The 18,743-nt window shown below is 39.8% G+C and overlaps 1 protein-coding gene across 1 annotated transcript in view; it reads left to right on the top strand.

The window, feature by feature from the left end:
• The window catches only part of LOC126095334 (ras-specific guanine nucleotide-releasing factor 2-like), a 1,914,760-nt gene that overhangs the window by 1,515,846 nt on the left and 380,171 nt on the right, over window positions 1–18,743 (top strand). Inside the window, exon 18 of the mRNA XM_049910139.1 lies at window positions 1,835–2,277. Coding sequence (XP_049766096.1) covers window positions 1,835–2,277 — 443 coding nt within the window. The remainder of the gene's footprint in view (window positions 1–1,834; window positions 2,278–18,743) is intronic.

The raw sequence follows: 18,743 nt of genomic DNA, 5'->3' as shown, positions 1-18,743 counted from the left end.
TTCGATAGCGTCCTCACAGCCTGTGCATATGGATCCTTCCCACCAACACCAGCTTTTGTGAACTGCACAGGTGGGAACTCTCCCTGCAATATATCCAACATTCCTGTAACACTTTTGGCCTCAACCTTCATTAGTCATTGTTCTCACTCATCTAGCTCCTTCCCTGTTCCCATTCCGACACTACACAGCACTCATTTCACCAATGCACCCAGTATTTTTATTTCTCTCCTTTTCTGCTGCCTTCCCCCCCCCCCCCCCCTCTCCCCAACTATTCACTGCACTCTGTCTAATCTGCAGCACTCCCCCTCCCTGCCCCAGCCTCCTCCTTACCCCCCCCCCCCCCCCCACGCCCCCCAGTTGCTGCTCCCATTGTGTACTGGTGCTGCTGCTTGCAGTGTTGTTCAGCTGCCTGAGACTGCAGTCATGTGTGTGAGTTGCATTTGTGTGTGTTTGTGTGTGTGTGTGTGTGTGTGTGTGTGTGTGTGTGTCATCTATTGTTGACAAAGGTCTTAGTGGCCGAAAGCTTTATTTGTGACGGTCTTCTTGTTGTTCCTATCATGACTCAGTATCTCCTCTATATGGTGAGTAGCACCTTTCATTTTCATAATATTGTTACATTCCATCCTGGATTTTCCATCCTTTGATACTAAAGAAAAAATATTGAAAGAAATCATATCTGTATTAAAGTGTTAAAACCTGTATTTTTAGACAATTTTTACATAGTTATTTTGGGTCTGAAGATCACAAGGTAACTCATTCGAAGCAGCTCACCTATTGTTACGGGTTGTCTCTGGTGAAGTGGGCAAAGGGAGAACTGACACAGGAAGTGGGAGGGTAGGTAGTTGAAGGTATCTGACATCTGGGAGGGAGAGCATCAGATGAACCAGATAGTAAAGTGACACCAGTCAGCTCATTCAGGCCACATGGAGTGGGGGTTGTGTGTAGCACACATTAACATACAGGAAAAAGTTAAGAGGGGAAACTAGAACAGAGAAAGAGGAAGACTATAAGTAGGACGGTTTGAGTGCAGGATGAGTGAAGTTAGCCTCATGGGGCAAATTTTTGCTTATCCTATGCATTACCAATTCAGTTAAGGTCTGCGAAAAGAATAACAGGGTGTGTTTTTTCCCTATATATACATATTATGTATTCTTGTGTTCTGGTAAGTTCTATATCTTTTGTGTGGACATGGGGTATGTGCTAGCAGAAATTGAGGGCAGGAAGGTATGATGATTGCAGGATAAGTTGCAAGGACAATCCCATCTATGTAATTCAGATAACTGGTTTTGGGGAAAGCATCCAATTGAAATTGACCATCTTGTGCTCAACTCTGTATTCTGTCACACAGTCATCAACTCTGCTCTTGATCATAATTTGATGGTGACTATCAGTGGGGGAAAAAAGCTGGTTGGTGGTCAAGTTCATATGAAATGCTGTGCAGAAAGTACAGCAGAGCTGGTATACAGTGTAACTGCTTTTGCAGGTGGATAAACCTCTGATCAGATAGGATAAGTCTCTGAAGATGCTGGAATAGGATGTTCTGTGTAGATGTATCAGACAGGTCTTACACTTGGATCTTCCATAGGGATGTGATACAATCAGCAAAGCTTTTGGAGTAGTTGAGGGGGCCAAAGGTGGATTAGGATATTATGTAGATTGGGTGGGTGGCAGATTCCAACTAACATTGTCTTTATAGTCACCATTATGCAGATGGGATGGGTGGTGAAATCCCACTAACATTATCTAAGGTATAATTAAATTATTTGTGTGTAGTTATATGTGTTTTTGTGGCATGGCATGACAATTAAGTTAATTTATGATTGGTATTCCACAGACAACACAGTAGTCAGTGCACCTTCTTCACCAAGCAACCTGAGTACTGTGACACTAGTTGGCTCCAGTAATTCTGAGCCAAGTCCACAAGAGGTGGATAGTACTCAGCAGGGAACTCAGGAGGAAGAATCTACCACCACACCACCTACAGAGATGGATACAGCTGCTATTGTAGACCCACAGGCTGGGAGTGGTGTTGTAGCAGACCCACCAACACCAACTCCTCCACCACCACAACCTGCACCACCTCCACAGACAGCAAGGAGAGAATCACAGTCAGAACAACAGAAACTGAAAGCTCAGTCAAAGCGCAAGGGCTCCTCCCAACAACAGCAGCAGGATCAATCTGATGAGTCTGGTAGCGAAGCTCCACCTATACCACAGGACCATAGAGCATCCACATGTTCATCCAGATCTGCTTCAATCACGACTGGTGTCATACAGGTGTGTTTCATTTGAGATTTGTTGATTAATTTGAAGCTCAGCTCTGTTCCCATTTCATAGATGATAAGTGCATTTGTTGTGTTACTTTATGCCAGAATTATTTCATTTTTCTTTGTTTGGCATTAGCTAAAATTGTGCTTGCACTTTAATAGTTACTAATTATTTGCCTTTTTTAATATGGTTGATTTGGATATATGTGGATTACACTAAAATACAGTGAAAACCATTTAACAAAAAACTGAGGAGAATGAAATATTTTTTAAAGTTAAACAATGTATATGAAAAAAGAAAACTGTATATTTATCTCATCAAATTTTACAGTAATTGTGTTCCCTGCTAAAATTTACTCTTGTACCTGCATACTGTAGACTGAAAGATTATAAACAGCATATTATTATTTTCTGGGAAAAATCTATTCTTGTTTCTTGCAGTGTGTTACAGAATGCTTGATGATTAATTGGTTCACGTAACAGGATTAAGTAGACTTATGCAATATACCAATCCAAAAACCAACTTCTGTCACTCCAAAGTTAGGCAATATTCTTGTCGCCAGCTGAAAATAATTCTTTGCTGTACAAAAATTCAGTTTGCCAAAATATTCCTCTGTAATCATGAAATTGTGCCCAGCACAACAATTAGAACCATCAGTCTGAGTAAATAAGAAATACAAAAATAAAAATTGTACATTTAATCAATAAACAGACAACGAAATAGAGAGGAAAAAAAATCAAAGTTATGTACTAAACCTCCTGAAAAGTATTGAGTTGTATGACTATACTGCATGATGGTGTGTCCAATACGTATTATAAATCGCCGAATACACTCGAGTCACTATGTTCATAAACATTTTTTATTTATGAATGGTGGGCTCCATGTGAAGACAGTATTCTACTCAAGGGACATATTGGTTGAAAGCACCGATGATTGTTGTTAAACAGTTGAAATCGATTTGCAAAAGTGAATAAATAAAACATGATTTTGCGACTGGTTGCTGTATATCTGGTAATTTTTTATTTAACTACTTACAATAAACTGTTGAGCATCATCTCATAATAGGCAATGATTATACTCTTTCCCATCAACAGTACATAGGAAATTTCAGGAGAGTGAAACACAGGTGTCTTAAAAACTAACCACATTTAAGACAATTTTACTGTTAATCGAATCAATCCTGTTCTTCTGCTTTATCATCATGATAGAACAGAAAAGAGTAAGACAGCCTGATTGTTGCTGTCAGCTGTCACACCTTGTTGATGAAGCACCAGGAGACTGACAAGCAGCATGACTTATGGCTTGGAGGCAGCAGAAAAACTGGTGTGTTGCATAGGACGCATCAGGGCATACCTGATGCAGGGGATCTGAGCTTGCTGCAGGATGAATGGGAGGTGTTACACAGTCACTTGATGCGGAGAGTCAGTATGTAGGTTGGCTGCCCAGTCTCACTCATTCACTCTATGAGTGGGAAGGTGGCTGTTCCTTCAGCAGATTCTGATCAGGGAAATGGTAGGAGCCGTTTTCTAGTAATTGGGAGCTCCAGCATTAGGAGCATTATGGAGCCCCTTAGGGAAATAGGGTCCAAGGCCAGAAATAATGCCAATGTGCACTTGGTATGTCTGCCAGAGGCCCTTCCTGTGGCTGTCAAGTGTGCAGGGTGCAGTAGTCTGCAAGTTGTTGCTCATATCAGCATCAGTGAATCCTGCCCCTTGATTTCTGAGGACATCCTCAGTTTCTACGTGTGACTGGTAGAAGTGGTGAAGACTTCTGGTCTCATTTGCAAGGTGCCAGCAAAGCTCACAATTTGCAGCATAGTACAAGGAATTGTTTGGGGCTTTGTTTTGGAACCAATTGGGGGGTCTGAGCTGGAAGCTCCACTAATTCTGTGGTGATCATGGCTGCACATTTCTGGATGTGTGTTATAGGGTGGAGAGTTGTAGGACTCCCCTTGATAGATCTCAAATGAACTACAAAAAAAGAAGCAGCTACTCAGATTGTGGAGTAGTTGTAGAGTGCACATGGAATTTTTTTAGTCTAAGTGTTAGTTTCTGGTCCCACGATGAATGCTCACCAGTTGATATTCAGAAATCAAAATCATAAACCGTTTGAGTGCCAAAATTTTAACAGTAAGTTGTTGAAGTATTCGTAACAAAATTCTTGAATATCCTGCCTCCCAGGAAATTTCTGCTGCTCAAATTATTCTTGGTATCAAGATCTGGCTGAAACCTGAAGTAGGTTCCAGAATACTGAGCAATTCATGAAACATATATCTAAGACAGAATATATACTGTAGGAGGGGGAGTGTTCATTGCAGTTGATAAAAATATTGTCTCTATTGAGGTCGAATTTTAGTGTGACAATGAGCTTATCTGGATGCATATAACAGATCTAGGTGAAGTCAGGTTCATTGTTGGATGTTTTTACTGGGCACCGAATTCCACGAGGAAAGTTGTAGAGTCATTAAAGGAAATTCTACAATCAGTAGGATGGAAATACACAGATAATGCAATATTAGTTTGAGGCAACTTTTACCTACTGAACCATAGACTGGGAAGTCTATGGATTCACTGCAAGTGGTACGGAGAGACAATCTAGTGAATTACTTCTAAACATGTTTTCCAAAAACTACCTTGAACAACTAGTTACCATGTTTTATGGACTATAATATGCTATGGACTGCAAAATGCACCATAATTTTTAAGCATTTTTAAATAACGTTTTTACCATTTTTATAATTAGATTGCAAAACCAGACTTTAAAAAAATCTTAGTTTTTAAAATGGAACTGATTATTAAAATTCCTGAACTTTCTTCTTCCTCCTCCTCCTCCATCGTCATTGTCGCCCTCTTTATACATAAGTGGTCTTCGCTGCCATTGAGAGACAATTACTAATGCTGCACTTCTTGAAAGATGTAAGAATAGTGGCACACTTCTTGTAAGATCTAGCAATAATGTTTTTTTCTCTCTCTCTCTCTAGAACATGACTGTTTCATACACTGACACCCTTGTGTGATTTTAGATAATTTTAAAGATCTGTTTGGCATGAATTCATGTGGGCTTCATCCATCATCCATTTGTTCCATTCCTCATTCGTGTACACTTTGAACAGTTTATTTATCAAGACATCAACACTTTGCAATTGTGAAGTAAGACCTCCCGGAATAACAGCAAGCTCTGTGTTTTCCTGTCTCAGTTTCATTTTCACAGAATTTTTGAAATGACTACTAAGCTGATCTTGCACAAGAAGAGAACTCTTGTTCAATATAGTGCCTTTCCTGCTCTCCCACACGCTGTTAATCCACAGTTTCATACCAATCTCATCCATCCAACTGTTGTCATGTAAGTGTACAACACCTGACAGTGCTGCAGAAGGTTATGGAATTGTTTTGTGCTTTAAAATGATCATTGTATTAAGTTTTGTACTGTCAGCACAACATGAAAGGATGACAGTATAGAGCATTTTTTCATGTGCACTTTTTTTTATATAATTACAGTTTTAGTACCTTTCATGGCAACAATTCTGTTACTTAGCACATCGAATTCCAGAGGAGTTTTGTCCATATTCACCTGTTTGCTATAGTTCCACACTGTTTTTCTTGCAATGTTGAGTAATAAAGCAATGGAAAGTTACTATTTTCTAGAATGAGATTTTCACTCTGCAGCGGAGTATGCGCTAATATGAAACTTCCTGGCAGATTAAAACTGTGTGCCAGACCAAGACTGGAGCTCAGGACCTTTGCCTTTTGCGGGCAAGTGCTCTACCATCTGAGCTACCCAACGTTATAAATACAAAATCAAATAGGGGTAATGCAGGAGTATTTTTAATAATGAATAAAAAAAATAGGAGTGCCGGTAAGCTACTACAAACAGCATAGTGAACTCATTATTGTGGCCAAGATAGACACACAGCTCATGCCTACTACAGTAGTACAAGTTTATATGCCAACTAGCTCTGCAGATGATGAAGAAATTGATGAAATGGATGATGAGATAAAAGAAATTATTCAGATAGTGAAGGGGGATGAAAATTTAATAGTCATGGGTGACTGTAATTTGAGAGTAGGAAAAGGGAGAGAAGGAAACAGTAGGGTAAGAAATGAAAGAGGAAACCGTCTGGTAGAATTTTGCACAGACCATAACTTAATCATAGCTAACACTTGGTTCAAGAATCATAAATGAAGGTTGTATACATGGAAGATTCCTGGAGATACTAGAAGGTATCAGATAGATTATATAATGGTAAGACAGAGATTTAGGAACCAGTTTTAAATTGTAAGACATTTCCAGGGGCAGATGTGGACTCTGACCACAATCCATTGGTTATGAACTGTAGTTTAAAACTGAAGAAACTGCAAAAAGGTGGGAATTTAAGGAGATGGGACCTAGATAAACTGACTAAACCAGAGGTTGTACAGAGTTTCAGGGAGAACAATTGACAGGAATGGGGGAAAGAAGTTGAAGACGAATGGGTAGCTCTGAGGGATGAAGTAGTGAAGGCAGCAGAGGATCAAGTAGGTAAAATGACGAGGGCTAGTAGAAATCCGTGGGTAACAGAAGAAATAGTGAATTTAATTGATGAAAGGAGAAAATATAAAAATGCAGTAAATGAAGCAGACAAAATGGAATACAAACGTCTCAAAAATAAGATCGACAGGAAGTGCAAAATGGCTAAGCAGGGATGGCCAGAGGACAAATGTAAGGATGTAGACGCTTATCTCACTAGGGGTAAGATAGATACTGCCTACAGGAAAATTAAAGAGACCTTTGGAGAAAGGAGAACCACTTGCATGAATATCAAGAGCTTTATTGGAAACCCAGTTCTAAGCAAAGAAGGGAAAGCAGAAAGGTGGAAGGAGTATTTAAAGGGTCTATACAAGGGCAATGTACTTGAGGACAATATTATGGAAATGGAAGAGGATATAGATGAAGATGAAATGGGAGATATGATACTGCGTGAAGAGTTTGACAGAGCCCTGAAAGACCTAAGTTGGGAGTAGACAACATTCCATTAGAACTACTGACGACCTTGGGAGATCCATTCCTGACAAAACTCTACAATCTGGTGAGCAAGATGTATGAGACAGGCGAAAAACCCTCAGACTTCAAGCAGAATATAATAATTCCAATCCCAAAAAAGCAGGTGTTGACAGATGTGAAAATTATCAAACTATCAGTTTAGTAAGTCACAGCTGCAAAATACTAACGTGAATTCTTTACAGATGAATGAAAAACCGCTGTAAACCGACCTCAGGGAAGATCAGTTTGCATTCCGTAGAAATGTTGGAACATATGAGGCAGTACTGACCTGACAACTTAAATTACAAGGGAACATCACGATCGCACCCCCGTCAGATTTAGTTATAAGTTGGCACAGTGGATAGGCCTCGAAAAACTGAACACAGATCAATCGAGAAAACAGGAAAAAGTTGTGTGGAACTATGAAAAAAAAAGCAAAATATACAAACTGAGTAGTCCATGCACAAGATAGGCAACATCAAGAATAATGTGAGCCTAGGAGCGCCGTGGTCCCGTGGTTAGCGTGAGTACCTGCGGAACGAGAGGTACTTGGTTCAAGTCTACCCTCGAGTGAAAAGTTTAATTTTTTGTTTTCAGATAATTATCAAAGTTCAGGCACTCACACATAATCAGCTTCGCTCTCCAAAATTCCAGGACATGTTCAGATTTGCTTGCACATATGCAGGATTTGATGGTCTACACATGGAAAAATTTGAAAACGTTAAAAACATATGTTTTGACAGAGCACAGGGAAAACTGCGACTGTGAAACTGTTGCATTCATTTGTTGCAGTTTATGTGACAAACTCTTATGTTTTCATCACTTTTTGGGAGCGATTATCACATCCACAAGAAAACCTAAATCGGGCAAGGTAGAAGAATCTTTTTACCCATTCGCCAAATGTACAAGTTAGGTGGGTCGACAACATATTCCTGTCATGTGTAGCACATGCCGTCACCAGTGTCATATAGAATATATCAGACGTGTTTTCCTGTGGAAGAATCGGTTGACCTATGACCTTGTGATCAAATGTTTTCGCTTCCCATTGGAGAGGCATGTCCTTTCGTCTACTAATCGCATGGTTTTGCGGTGTGGTCACAAAAACACAGACACTAAACTTATTACAGTGAACAGAGACGTCAATGAACGAACAGACAGATCATAACTTTACGAAAATAAAGAATTAAAATTTTTACTCGAGGGAAGACTTGAACCAAGGACCTCTCATTCCGCAGGTGCTCACACTAACCACGGGACCACGGCACTCCTAAGCTCACAATATCCTTGATGTTGCTTATGTTGCACATGGACTACTCAGTTTGTATATTTTGCTTTTTTTTCGTAGTTCCACACAACTTCTTCCTGTTTTCTCGATTGATCTGTGTTCAGTTTTTCAAGGCCTATCCACTGTGCCAACTTATAACTACAGGGTGTTTAAAAAATGACCGGTATATTTGAAACGGCAATAAAAACTAAACGAGCAGCGATAGAAATACACCGTTTGTTGCAATATGCTTGGGACAACAGTACATTTTCAGGCAGACAAACTTTCGAAATTACAGTAGTTACAACTGTCAACAACAGATGGCGCTGCGGTCTGGGAAACTCTATAGTACGATATTTTCCACATATCCACCATGCGTAGCAATAATATGGCGTAGTCTCTGAATGAAATTACCCGAAACCTTTGACAATGGGTCTGGCGGAATGGCTTCACATGCAGATGAGATTTACTGCTTCAGCTGTTCAATTGTTTCTGGATTCTGGCGGTACACCTGGTCTTTTAAGTGTCCCCACAGAAAGAAGTCACAGGGGTTCATGTCTGGCGAATAGGGAGGCCAATCCACGCCGCCTCCTGTATGTTTCGGATAGCCCAAAGCAATCACACGATCATCGAAATATTCATTCAGGAAATTAAAGACGTCGGCCGTGCGATGTGGCCGGGCACCATCTTGCATAAACCAGAGGTGTTCGCAGTGTCGTCTAAGGCAGTTTGTACCGCCACAAATTCACGAAGAATGTCCAGATAGCATGATGCAGTAATCGTTTCGGATCTGAAAAATGGGCCAATGATTCCTTTGGAAGAAATGGCGGCCCAGACCAGTACTTTATGAGGATGCAGGGACGATGGGATTGCAACATGGGGCTTTTCGGTTCCCCATATGCGCCAGTTCTGTTTATTGACGAAGCCGTCCAGGTAAAAATATGCTTCGTCAGTAAACCAAATGCTGCCCACATGCATATCGCCGTCATCAATCCTGTGCACTATATCGTTAGCGAATGTCTCTCATGCAGCAATGGTAGCGGCGCTGAGGGGTTGCTGCGTTTGAATTTTGTATGGTTAGAGGTGTAAACTCTGGCGCATGAGACGATACGTGGACGTTGGCGTCATTTGGACCGCAGCTGCAACACGGCGAACGGAAACCCGAGGCCGCTGTCGGATCACCTGCTGCACTAGCTGCGCGTTGCCCTCTGTGGTTGCCGTACGCGGTTGTCCTACCTTTCCAGCACGTTCATCCATCACATTCCCAGTCCGTTGAAATTTTTCAAACAGATCCTTTATTGTATCGCTCTTCGGTCCTTTGGTTACATTAAACCTCCGTTGAAAACTTCGTCTTGTTGCAACAACACTGTGTTCTAGGCGGTGGACTTCCAACACCAGAAAAATCCTCTGTTCTAGGGAAGAAACCATGTTGTCCACAGCACACTTGCACGTTGTGAACAGCACACGCTTACAGCAGAAAGACGACGTACAGAATGGCGCACCCACAGACTGCGTTGTCTTCTATATCTTTCACATCACTTGCAGCGCCATCTGTTGTTGAAAATTGTAACTACTGTAATTTCGAAAGTTTGTCCGCCTGAAAATGTACTGTTGTCCCAAGCATATTGCAACAAACGGTGTATTTCTATCGCTGCTCGTTTAGTTTTTATTGCCGTTTCAAATATACCGGTCATTTTTGAAACACCCTGTAAATCTGAAGGGGTTGCGATGCGGAGGTTCCCTTGTTAGAAGAAAGATTAAGGAAAGGCAAACCTACGTTTCTAGCATTTGTAGACTTAGAGAAAGCTTTTGAAAATGTTGACTGGAATACTCTTTTTCAAAATCTAAAGGTGGCAGGGGTGAAAGGCTATTTAAATTTGTACAGAAACCAGATGGCAGTTATATGAGTCGAGGGACATGAAAGGGAAGCAGTGGTTGGGAAGGGAGTGAGACAGGGTTGTAGCCTCTCCTCAATGTTATTCAATCTGTATATTGAGCAAGCAGTAAAGGAAACACACACACACACACACACACACACACACACACACACACAAATTTGGAGTAGGTATTAAAATCCATGGAGAAGAAATAAAAACTTTGAGGTTCGCTGATGACATTGTAATTCTGTCAGAGACAGCAAAGGACTTGGAAGAGCAGTTGAACGGAATGGACAGTGTCTTGAAAGGAGGATATAAGATGAACATCAACAAAAGCAAAACCAGGATAATGGAATGTAGTTGAGTTAACTCAGGTGATGCTGAGGGAATTAGATTAGGGAATGAGACACTTAACGTAGTAAAGGAGTTTTGCTACTTGGGAAGCAAAATAACTGATGATGGTTGAAGTAGAGAGGATATGAAATTTAGACTGGCAATGGCAAGGAAAGTGTTTCTGAAAAAGAGAAATTTGTTAACATAGAGTATAGATTTGAGTGTCAGGAAGTCGTTTCTGAAAGTATTTGCATGGAGTGTAGCCATGTATGGAAGTGAAACATGGATGATAAATAGTTTGGGCAAGAAGAGAATAGAAACTTTCAAAATGTGGTGCTACAGAAGAATGCTGAAGATTAGATGGTTAGATCACATAACTGATGAGGAGGTATTGAATAGAATTGGGGAGAAGAGGAGTTTGTGGCACAACTTGACAAGAAGAAGGGACCGGTTGGTAGGACATTGAAGGGCAGCGTGGAGGGTAAAAATCGTAGAGGGAGACCAAGAGATGAATACACTAAGCAGATTCTGAAGGATGTAGGCTGCAGTAGGTACTGGGAGATGAAGAAGCTTGCACAGGATAGACTAGCATGGAGAGCTGCATCAAACCAGTCTCAGGACTGAAAACCACAACAGCATGGCAGCTACCTTTAAATATAGAGAAGTGTAAGTTAACGCAGATCATTAGGAAAAACAACCCTGTAATGTTTGTTCACAGCATTAGTTGGGTGCACCTTGACACAGTCACATTAATTAAGTATCTAGGTGTAATGTTGCAAAGCGTTATAAAATGGAATGAGGGCTCCAGGTTGGTAGAAAGGAAGGTAAATGCCCAACTTCATTATATTGGGAGAATTTTGGGAAAATGTGGCTCATCCATAAATGAGGTGGCATATAGAATGCTAGTGTGACCCATTCTTAAGTATTGTCTAGTGTTTGGGAACCCCACCAGGTCATACAAAAGGAAAGCATTTAAACAATTCACAGTTGTGCTCCGAGATTTGTTACCAGTAGGTTCAGCCTGCATGCAAAATGGTTTGTGAACTCAAACAGGTGTCCCTGGATGGGGCCTGGTTGGAAGATAATGCTCCTTTCACAAGGCACTATTGTGAAAATTTAAGGAACCTGCATTTGAGGTCGACTACATATCACGAACATACATTTCATGTAAGGACCGTGAAGATAACATGCAAGGAATAGGGTCCATACAGAGGTGTTTAGACAGTCATTTTTCCCTTTCTTTGTTTGCAAGTAGAACAGGAAAGGGAATGACTAGTAGTGGTAGAAGTTACCCTTTGCCATGCACCATTCAGTGGTTTGTGGAGTATGTGTGTAAATGGAGATGTAGGAACAATAATAACAATTTATGCATTTTCACTGGTATTTCAATAATTTAGGGAACATTGCTCAATAAGCACAATTTCAGTGTTGTTTTAGTTAATAATATCTACTCACTTTGTTTCAGTAACCACACATTTTTCATCTAAAAATGTTGAGGAAATAAAATCATAGCATAAGATACACTGAGTTACATTTCTGTTGCCAAACTTCTCACCGTTTTGGTCATTTCACACTTATGTGGCTGTCATGTCAACAGTGCCATTACACAGTTGTTGGGAAGCACATTGTATGTGACATTTCATACGTGCCTCGCAAATGTCATGTCCAATTAAAGGGAACAAGGCTGCTGTGCTATTGCTGTGGGAATCCCACTGCTACACCTAGCTGCTAGTGACAGCAAATCAAACTTGCCAATGGAGTGGGCCATTGTTGGCATTCACATCTAGTTGTGTTTGACAATTGCTGTTCCAATCTTTGCTGCTTGTGCATTCTCTCATTTGAATTTATACTTGTTCCAACACGTCTTAACCATTTTTGTCATAGTGGAAGTAAACACAGATCTAATAATTACATTAGCACGTGATCAACCCATTATATGGGACAAAAATCGTGGACATTGTAAGGATGGAATATTTACAAGACTTGCTTATTTAAAGATGTTCAAAAATGGTTTTGAAGGGATGCTGGATGAGTATTTGTTTTATTAAATACAATGCATAAAATTTCCATTTTTAATGCTTTGTCGACACATTAAATCTTATAATACTGTCAGTTAATTGAAGAAGGTGGTGTTAAAAAATAATCCATCATCATTATTTAGGATGGTATCTTCTAAAATTCCCTTGTGCACGCATTAACATCTAATTTTACTTTGAAACCCAATAATCAACAGAGTATCCTCTGTGTTGTAAGAGTCTCACACGAGAGTCTGTTACAATAACGAAATTATGTAAAACCACACCGTCCTTAACAATATCAACTGCAAAATCAGGATCCAAGTTTATTGCTCCATTTGTTGATTATTACTCCAAATGTACATTCTATGTACCTTTCTGCCCTCTAGTTATAGATTCTTTTTACAGTTTTCAACTGATTCCAATGAATGGTTGCAGAAGGTGTTTGTGCAGGCCCTTTTTGCATTGAATTCAATGCTTTATTCGTACATGAACATTTTCAAAAGTTTGTGCACTCATCCTAAAATAGTTGAAACATTTTTCACAACCATTTTTGAAGTTGTCAATAAGTATAAAGAATGCCCTAACATCATGTTTTCTCAAGTTGATTGGATGACCCCATTGCATCCTATTTATTTTTCTTTCTTCAGGCATCACTGCAAGATCATCCGCACTAGTAATTTACTGTGATACTTTTGCTTAATTCTATGTCAAATGTTATCATCAGTACAGGTTGTTCCTGTGTCCTTTACATAGCAGCCATTTTGATGTGAACAGTGTCTACATGATAGCCCTCCCCCAACACTGTTAGCCCAGCAACTGGATAAGTGTGAAATGACTCTTTCTTCACTACTCTTCTGTCTTTGATCTAGGCCTGGTGCTGCCATCCAGCATAAAATGGCAAATCATCCACAAAACACAGATATGTTACTCTGTTAAGCCTGTCCTTTTATATTCATGAGGGCTATACCCTGGATCACTGTGAAAATACTCAGTGTAGTGGCTCTTCTCCATCTAATATTCTCCATTACTCTGTCCAAATTTTTCAAAGAAAATTAATCACAATGATATGTCAAATCATATAGACATTTTCACTATTACTCCCTCTCAAAGAAACTTGCTCTATGCAGAAATACCAAGTGAGGTTGCACATTGGTTAGCACACTGGACTCGCATTCATGGGAACTATGATTCAAACTCCAGTATGGCCATCCAGATTTAGTTTTTCTGTGATCTCCATAAATCACAACAGGCAAATGCCGGGATGATTGCTATGAGCAGGGCATGATCAGTATCCTTCCCCATCATTTTCTAGTCTGAGCTTGTACTCCATCTCTGATGATTGTGCTGTTTGATGGGACATTAAACTATAATCTTCCTTGGTACACTGAAATATTTCAGTAAACTTCAAAATGGTTGTATATCCTCTTACAACTAATAGTAACACAAGTTAACATTCAGCAATTTACAATATTATATTGGCCACATTTGAAGTCTCATCTAAAGATCACAACATAATGGAGCTTTTATAAAAAGAATTTTTTAAAAATTTACAGCTGCACAAATTCAGTATACTTTCTCATTTGCAGTAGTTCACTTACAGAAATCATCACTCTTCCATTACCTGAATTTACTCACTTGGCAAGAAATTAATTTAATAAAATAATAGGCACGATTCAGCTAGTTGGGAAGAAAACATAAACAAATCATGTGACATTACATTTCAAGTAGTATTTACAGTATTGTATTAATATGTATCATCTGCTTGTCTTTAGGCAAATTTCATTTTAGATTTTGGGTAGACCAAATGGTATGTGTTTGGACTTAGTGTCTCTGGCACAAGGTTAGAATCCCTGTAAATTTCAAAAAATTTTTGGTATCTTTTTGTAAACTGGTTTGGATCTTTTGTTCCTCCCTCTTAACAAAAATGAGATCTCTAATTTAAAATTCTGCAGGTTTTATTATTTTATCATGTCTTTTCTTCCTTGCTTCTCCTAATTTCTAATAGCTTTTTCTTGTTTGAAGTCTTTCTTTAGGCTACCTCTAAGTGGAAAATGAATTATCTTGATTAACAAGTGTTGCACTGACTCACTACTTCATATGGCGCCAAATCTAGTACACTCATGTACTTTACTGTCCATGACATCTTCAAAGTACATGAAATATTTACCCCATACATTGTGCTAACTACTACAATATACCTGCAATGATGTCCTAATCCCCTCAATACATCTTTCCACAGGATTAATAGATAGTTGGTGAGCCAAAAAGTATTTCATTTCCACACCATGGTCTTCCATGCTTTGTTTCCAAATTTGTGAGGTGAACTAAATACTATTGTCAGACAATATTGCCCTAGTCCTTCCAGTATTTATAAGATAGCCATGTTCCATCTTTCTCCAGACTTCTTCAGCTGTAGCTTTCCTTAAACCATACAATTTCTTAGAATTTGAAAATATGTTCAGTACAAGCAAATACATATTTCCGGTTATTTTTGTAGCAGATAGTGGGTCATAAAAACTCATCAGTGCCAGTTTCTAAACATATACAGAAAATGCCATTGCATTCATATATATATATATATATATATATATATATATATATATATATAATAGAGGGAAACATTCCACGTGGGAAAATGTCTGCTTGTGTCTGTGTATATGCGGATGGATATGTGTGTGTGCGAGTGTATACCTGTCCTTTTTTCCCCCTAAGGTAAGTCTTTCCGCTCCCGGGATTGGAATGACTCCTTACCCTCTCCCTTAAAACCCATATCCTTTTGTCTTCCCTTCTTCCCTCTTTCCTGACGAGGCAACCGTTGGTTGCGAAAGCTAGATTTTTGTGTGTATGTTTGTGTTTGTTTGTGTGTCTATCGACCTGCCAGCGCTTTTGTTTGGTAAGTCTCATCATCTTTCTTTTTATATATATATATATATATATATATATATATATATGTGTGTGTGTGTGTGTGTGTGTGTGTGTGTGTGTGTGTGTGTGTGTGTGTGTGTTCTATTTTTGAGAAAGGTCTTGTTGGCTGAAAGCTTATTTTATGACAGTTTAATTGCTGTGCATATCTGTGACTCAGTATCTACACTATATGGTGAGTAGCAACTTTCCTTTTCATAATATTGTTACATTCCATCTTTGATTAATTCCTAAACCTCTTTTGATGAAACACTGAATGTTTAATATTACAGTTGCTCACTTTCACGTTTCTTACATTTGTAGCAGAACTAGACTCATTCATTTATTTTCTTTACCAATGTTACTAATAACTACTTCCTTCAGCTATGTTAGCATTATCTGTATCCTGCATGCCTGTATCTTAAACAAGTGTAATCCAACAAAATATCTACAGACTTCTCAGGACAACAGATTTCCTAATTTTGTGAATAACCTCGTCTCCTTGTAAAGAATATTTTATGATGCACTGTATAGAACTTCTCAACTATCGTGTAATCTGCCTTTCCTTAATAAGACTTCATCACACAACTGTTTCAAAATATGCACTATTTCCTCTTCATATTTAACTCTCTTCAAATAATGTATTGACAGATGCTCAAGTGATACCCTGTCTTTCATTCTTTCTTCCAGACCGAAAGGTAATCTCAACAAAGCATCTAGAGCTACATTTTCTGATACTGATGTGATGGATTTCTGTATCAAACTATTGAATAAATAACAGAGATCTTAATAATCACTCACAGTTTTATTTACAATTCATTAAGAAAATAAATGTTTTGAGATTAAGTAAAAATGTGTGAAGCACACAAAATATGAATGTCTTACCCCATCATAAGTGTCTTTTACAACATAAAATATTTGTGTACTTGTTTAATACTGTTTAGCATTTTGTTCATTTTCACTTTTGGATGTACATCTAAATATCTGTGCATATTTCTGACAATGCTCTGCATGTATGACATATCAGGGACATGACCTGCAGTGTTGATTTTATTGTCTAGTTAATGATCTTTGCACACATTTATGTGATCTTTTGAGCTCTGATTGACCTCCAAATTGTTTTTGTCCATCATAATCTACTGTAAAATCAAACAATGGAAAATCTAGTATGGAATAATAACTATATTATGAAAAGGATAGTTGTTACTCACCATATTGTGGAGATGCTGAGTCGCAGATAGGCACAACAAAAAGACTGTCAAACAAAGCTTACAGTCTAACAAGCCTTCATCAGAACTAGACAGCTCTCTGTCTCTCTCTCACTCACACACACACACACACACACACACACACACACACACACACACACACACATCTCACTCACTCATGACCACAATTTCTGACTGCCAAGGCCAGACTGCGAACAGCAGTGCATGGTGGGAGAAGCAAGCTGGACAGTGGTGGCAAGAAGGAGGGTGAGGCAGGGAGGCGGAAGGATAGCCAGGATAGGTGAGGGGGATGTTAACATACTGTTCTTGTGTTGTTGCTTGGCTCATGGAATCCCACCAATGGCCTTACCATCAGATTACCCATTCCGGCTGCTACCCCTCCTTCCACAATCAGTGGGTAATGATAAAGTGCTATGACAGAGTTTCTAGGTGGATGAATCTGACAGATGGTGGAGTCTTTCTGCCAGGTAATCCTTTTTGTTCGAAACAACAGTGGTAGACCCTTTGTCAGCATGTAGAATTGTAAGGTCAGGATCAGTCTTTAGGCAGTGGATTGCTGTTCTTTCTGGGGATGTAAGGTTAACTTGCACATTGAAAATTTTTAGAGTTATATTGACGCTGGATTCAGGGTTAAGAAGTTCAGGAAAGTTAACAGGGGGTGATTTGGGGACAGTGGGGGTGGATCACAGTTGGGTGGAGGGAGGAGTGAACTGAGTCAGGTGAGGTCCAACAGTGGTCAGAGACTGAGTGTGATTGGTAGGGTTGGTGGCGAAAATGTGTTTCCATTGTAGGGATTGGGTGAAGGAGAGAATGTGTAACAAGTCCTAGATGATTGAATTTTGCATTGGGCAAAAGATGAGGATTTTGGAAAGGACTGGTACTTCTGTGGGGCTAAGGATTTTGAAGGGAAGGTTCGCAACAGTGTTTCGGTCTGTTTAGGTTCTGGATTCTGTGTGATGGATGCAGGGGGTTTCTGAGGGTAGGATAGATGTGGTAGGTATGCAAGGCAGGGTTTGTCAGCTATAAGGGGATGTGGGTTTGGTTTGGAGATTGTTGTAGAGCCAGTGGATAGTGGTGTGTATTGGATAATATGTATTGAACCGGGGACCTAGAAGTGATGGAGAGGCTTCATCCCACCATAGCCCTCAGTGGTTGACAACCCCACAACAGGCCGCAGCAGTCCACCCACCTCACCACCGCCCCACACCGAACCCAGGGTTATTGTGCAGTTCGGCCCCCAGTTGACCCCCCCTCCCCCAGGAATGTTTCACCCCAGTCGAGTATAAACCCAATGTTCGCGTGGTAGAGTAATTATGGTGCACACATACGTGGAGACAGTGTTTAGCATCAATTGCCAACATAATGTACCTGAGGCGGAATAAGGGGAACGAGCCCGCATTCACTGAAGCAGATGGAAAACCGCCAGGCTAGCTGGCACACCGGACCTCAACACTAATCCGCCCGGCTGATTCATATCAGGGAGGTACCGGCATGTCTTCTCGCACTGGAAGCAGCGCGTTAGACCGTGTGGCTATATGGGCAGGGTGGTGGATAGTTGTAGTCAAAGGCAGGAGTAGGATGGAGAGTATTATTATTATTATTATTATTATTATTATTATTATTATTAGTTTTTTTGGTGGCATTTTGCATACTGTTCTAGTTTCTGGAGGGCAAGAGTTTCAGTGTGTGTTATGGGATCTGGGAATTTGGGATTGCATAGCAGGAGAATTTCATGGATGGAGAGGAAGTATTGCAAGGAGATTTGGCCCTAATTGACATGGTTTTGCAGGCTATGTTGGTGAGGGTAAAGGACTGGTGGAATCTGAGCAGATTG

The sequence above is a fragment of the Schistocerca cancellata genome, chromosome 8 (genome assembly GCF_023864275.1).
Source record: "Schistocerca cancellata isolate TAMUIC-IGC-003103 chromosome 8, iqSchCanc2.1, whole genome shotgun sequence".
NCBI lineage: Eukaryota > Metazoa > Arthropoda > Insecta > Orthoptera > Acrididae > Schistocerca > Schistocerca cancellata.
This window is presented reverse-complemented; position numbering and strand designations above follow the sequence as displayed.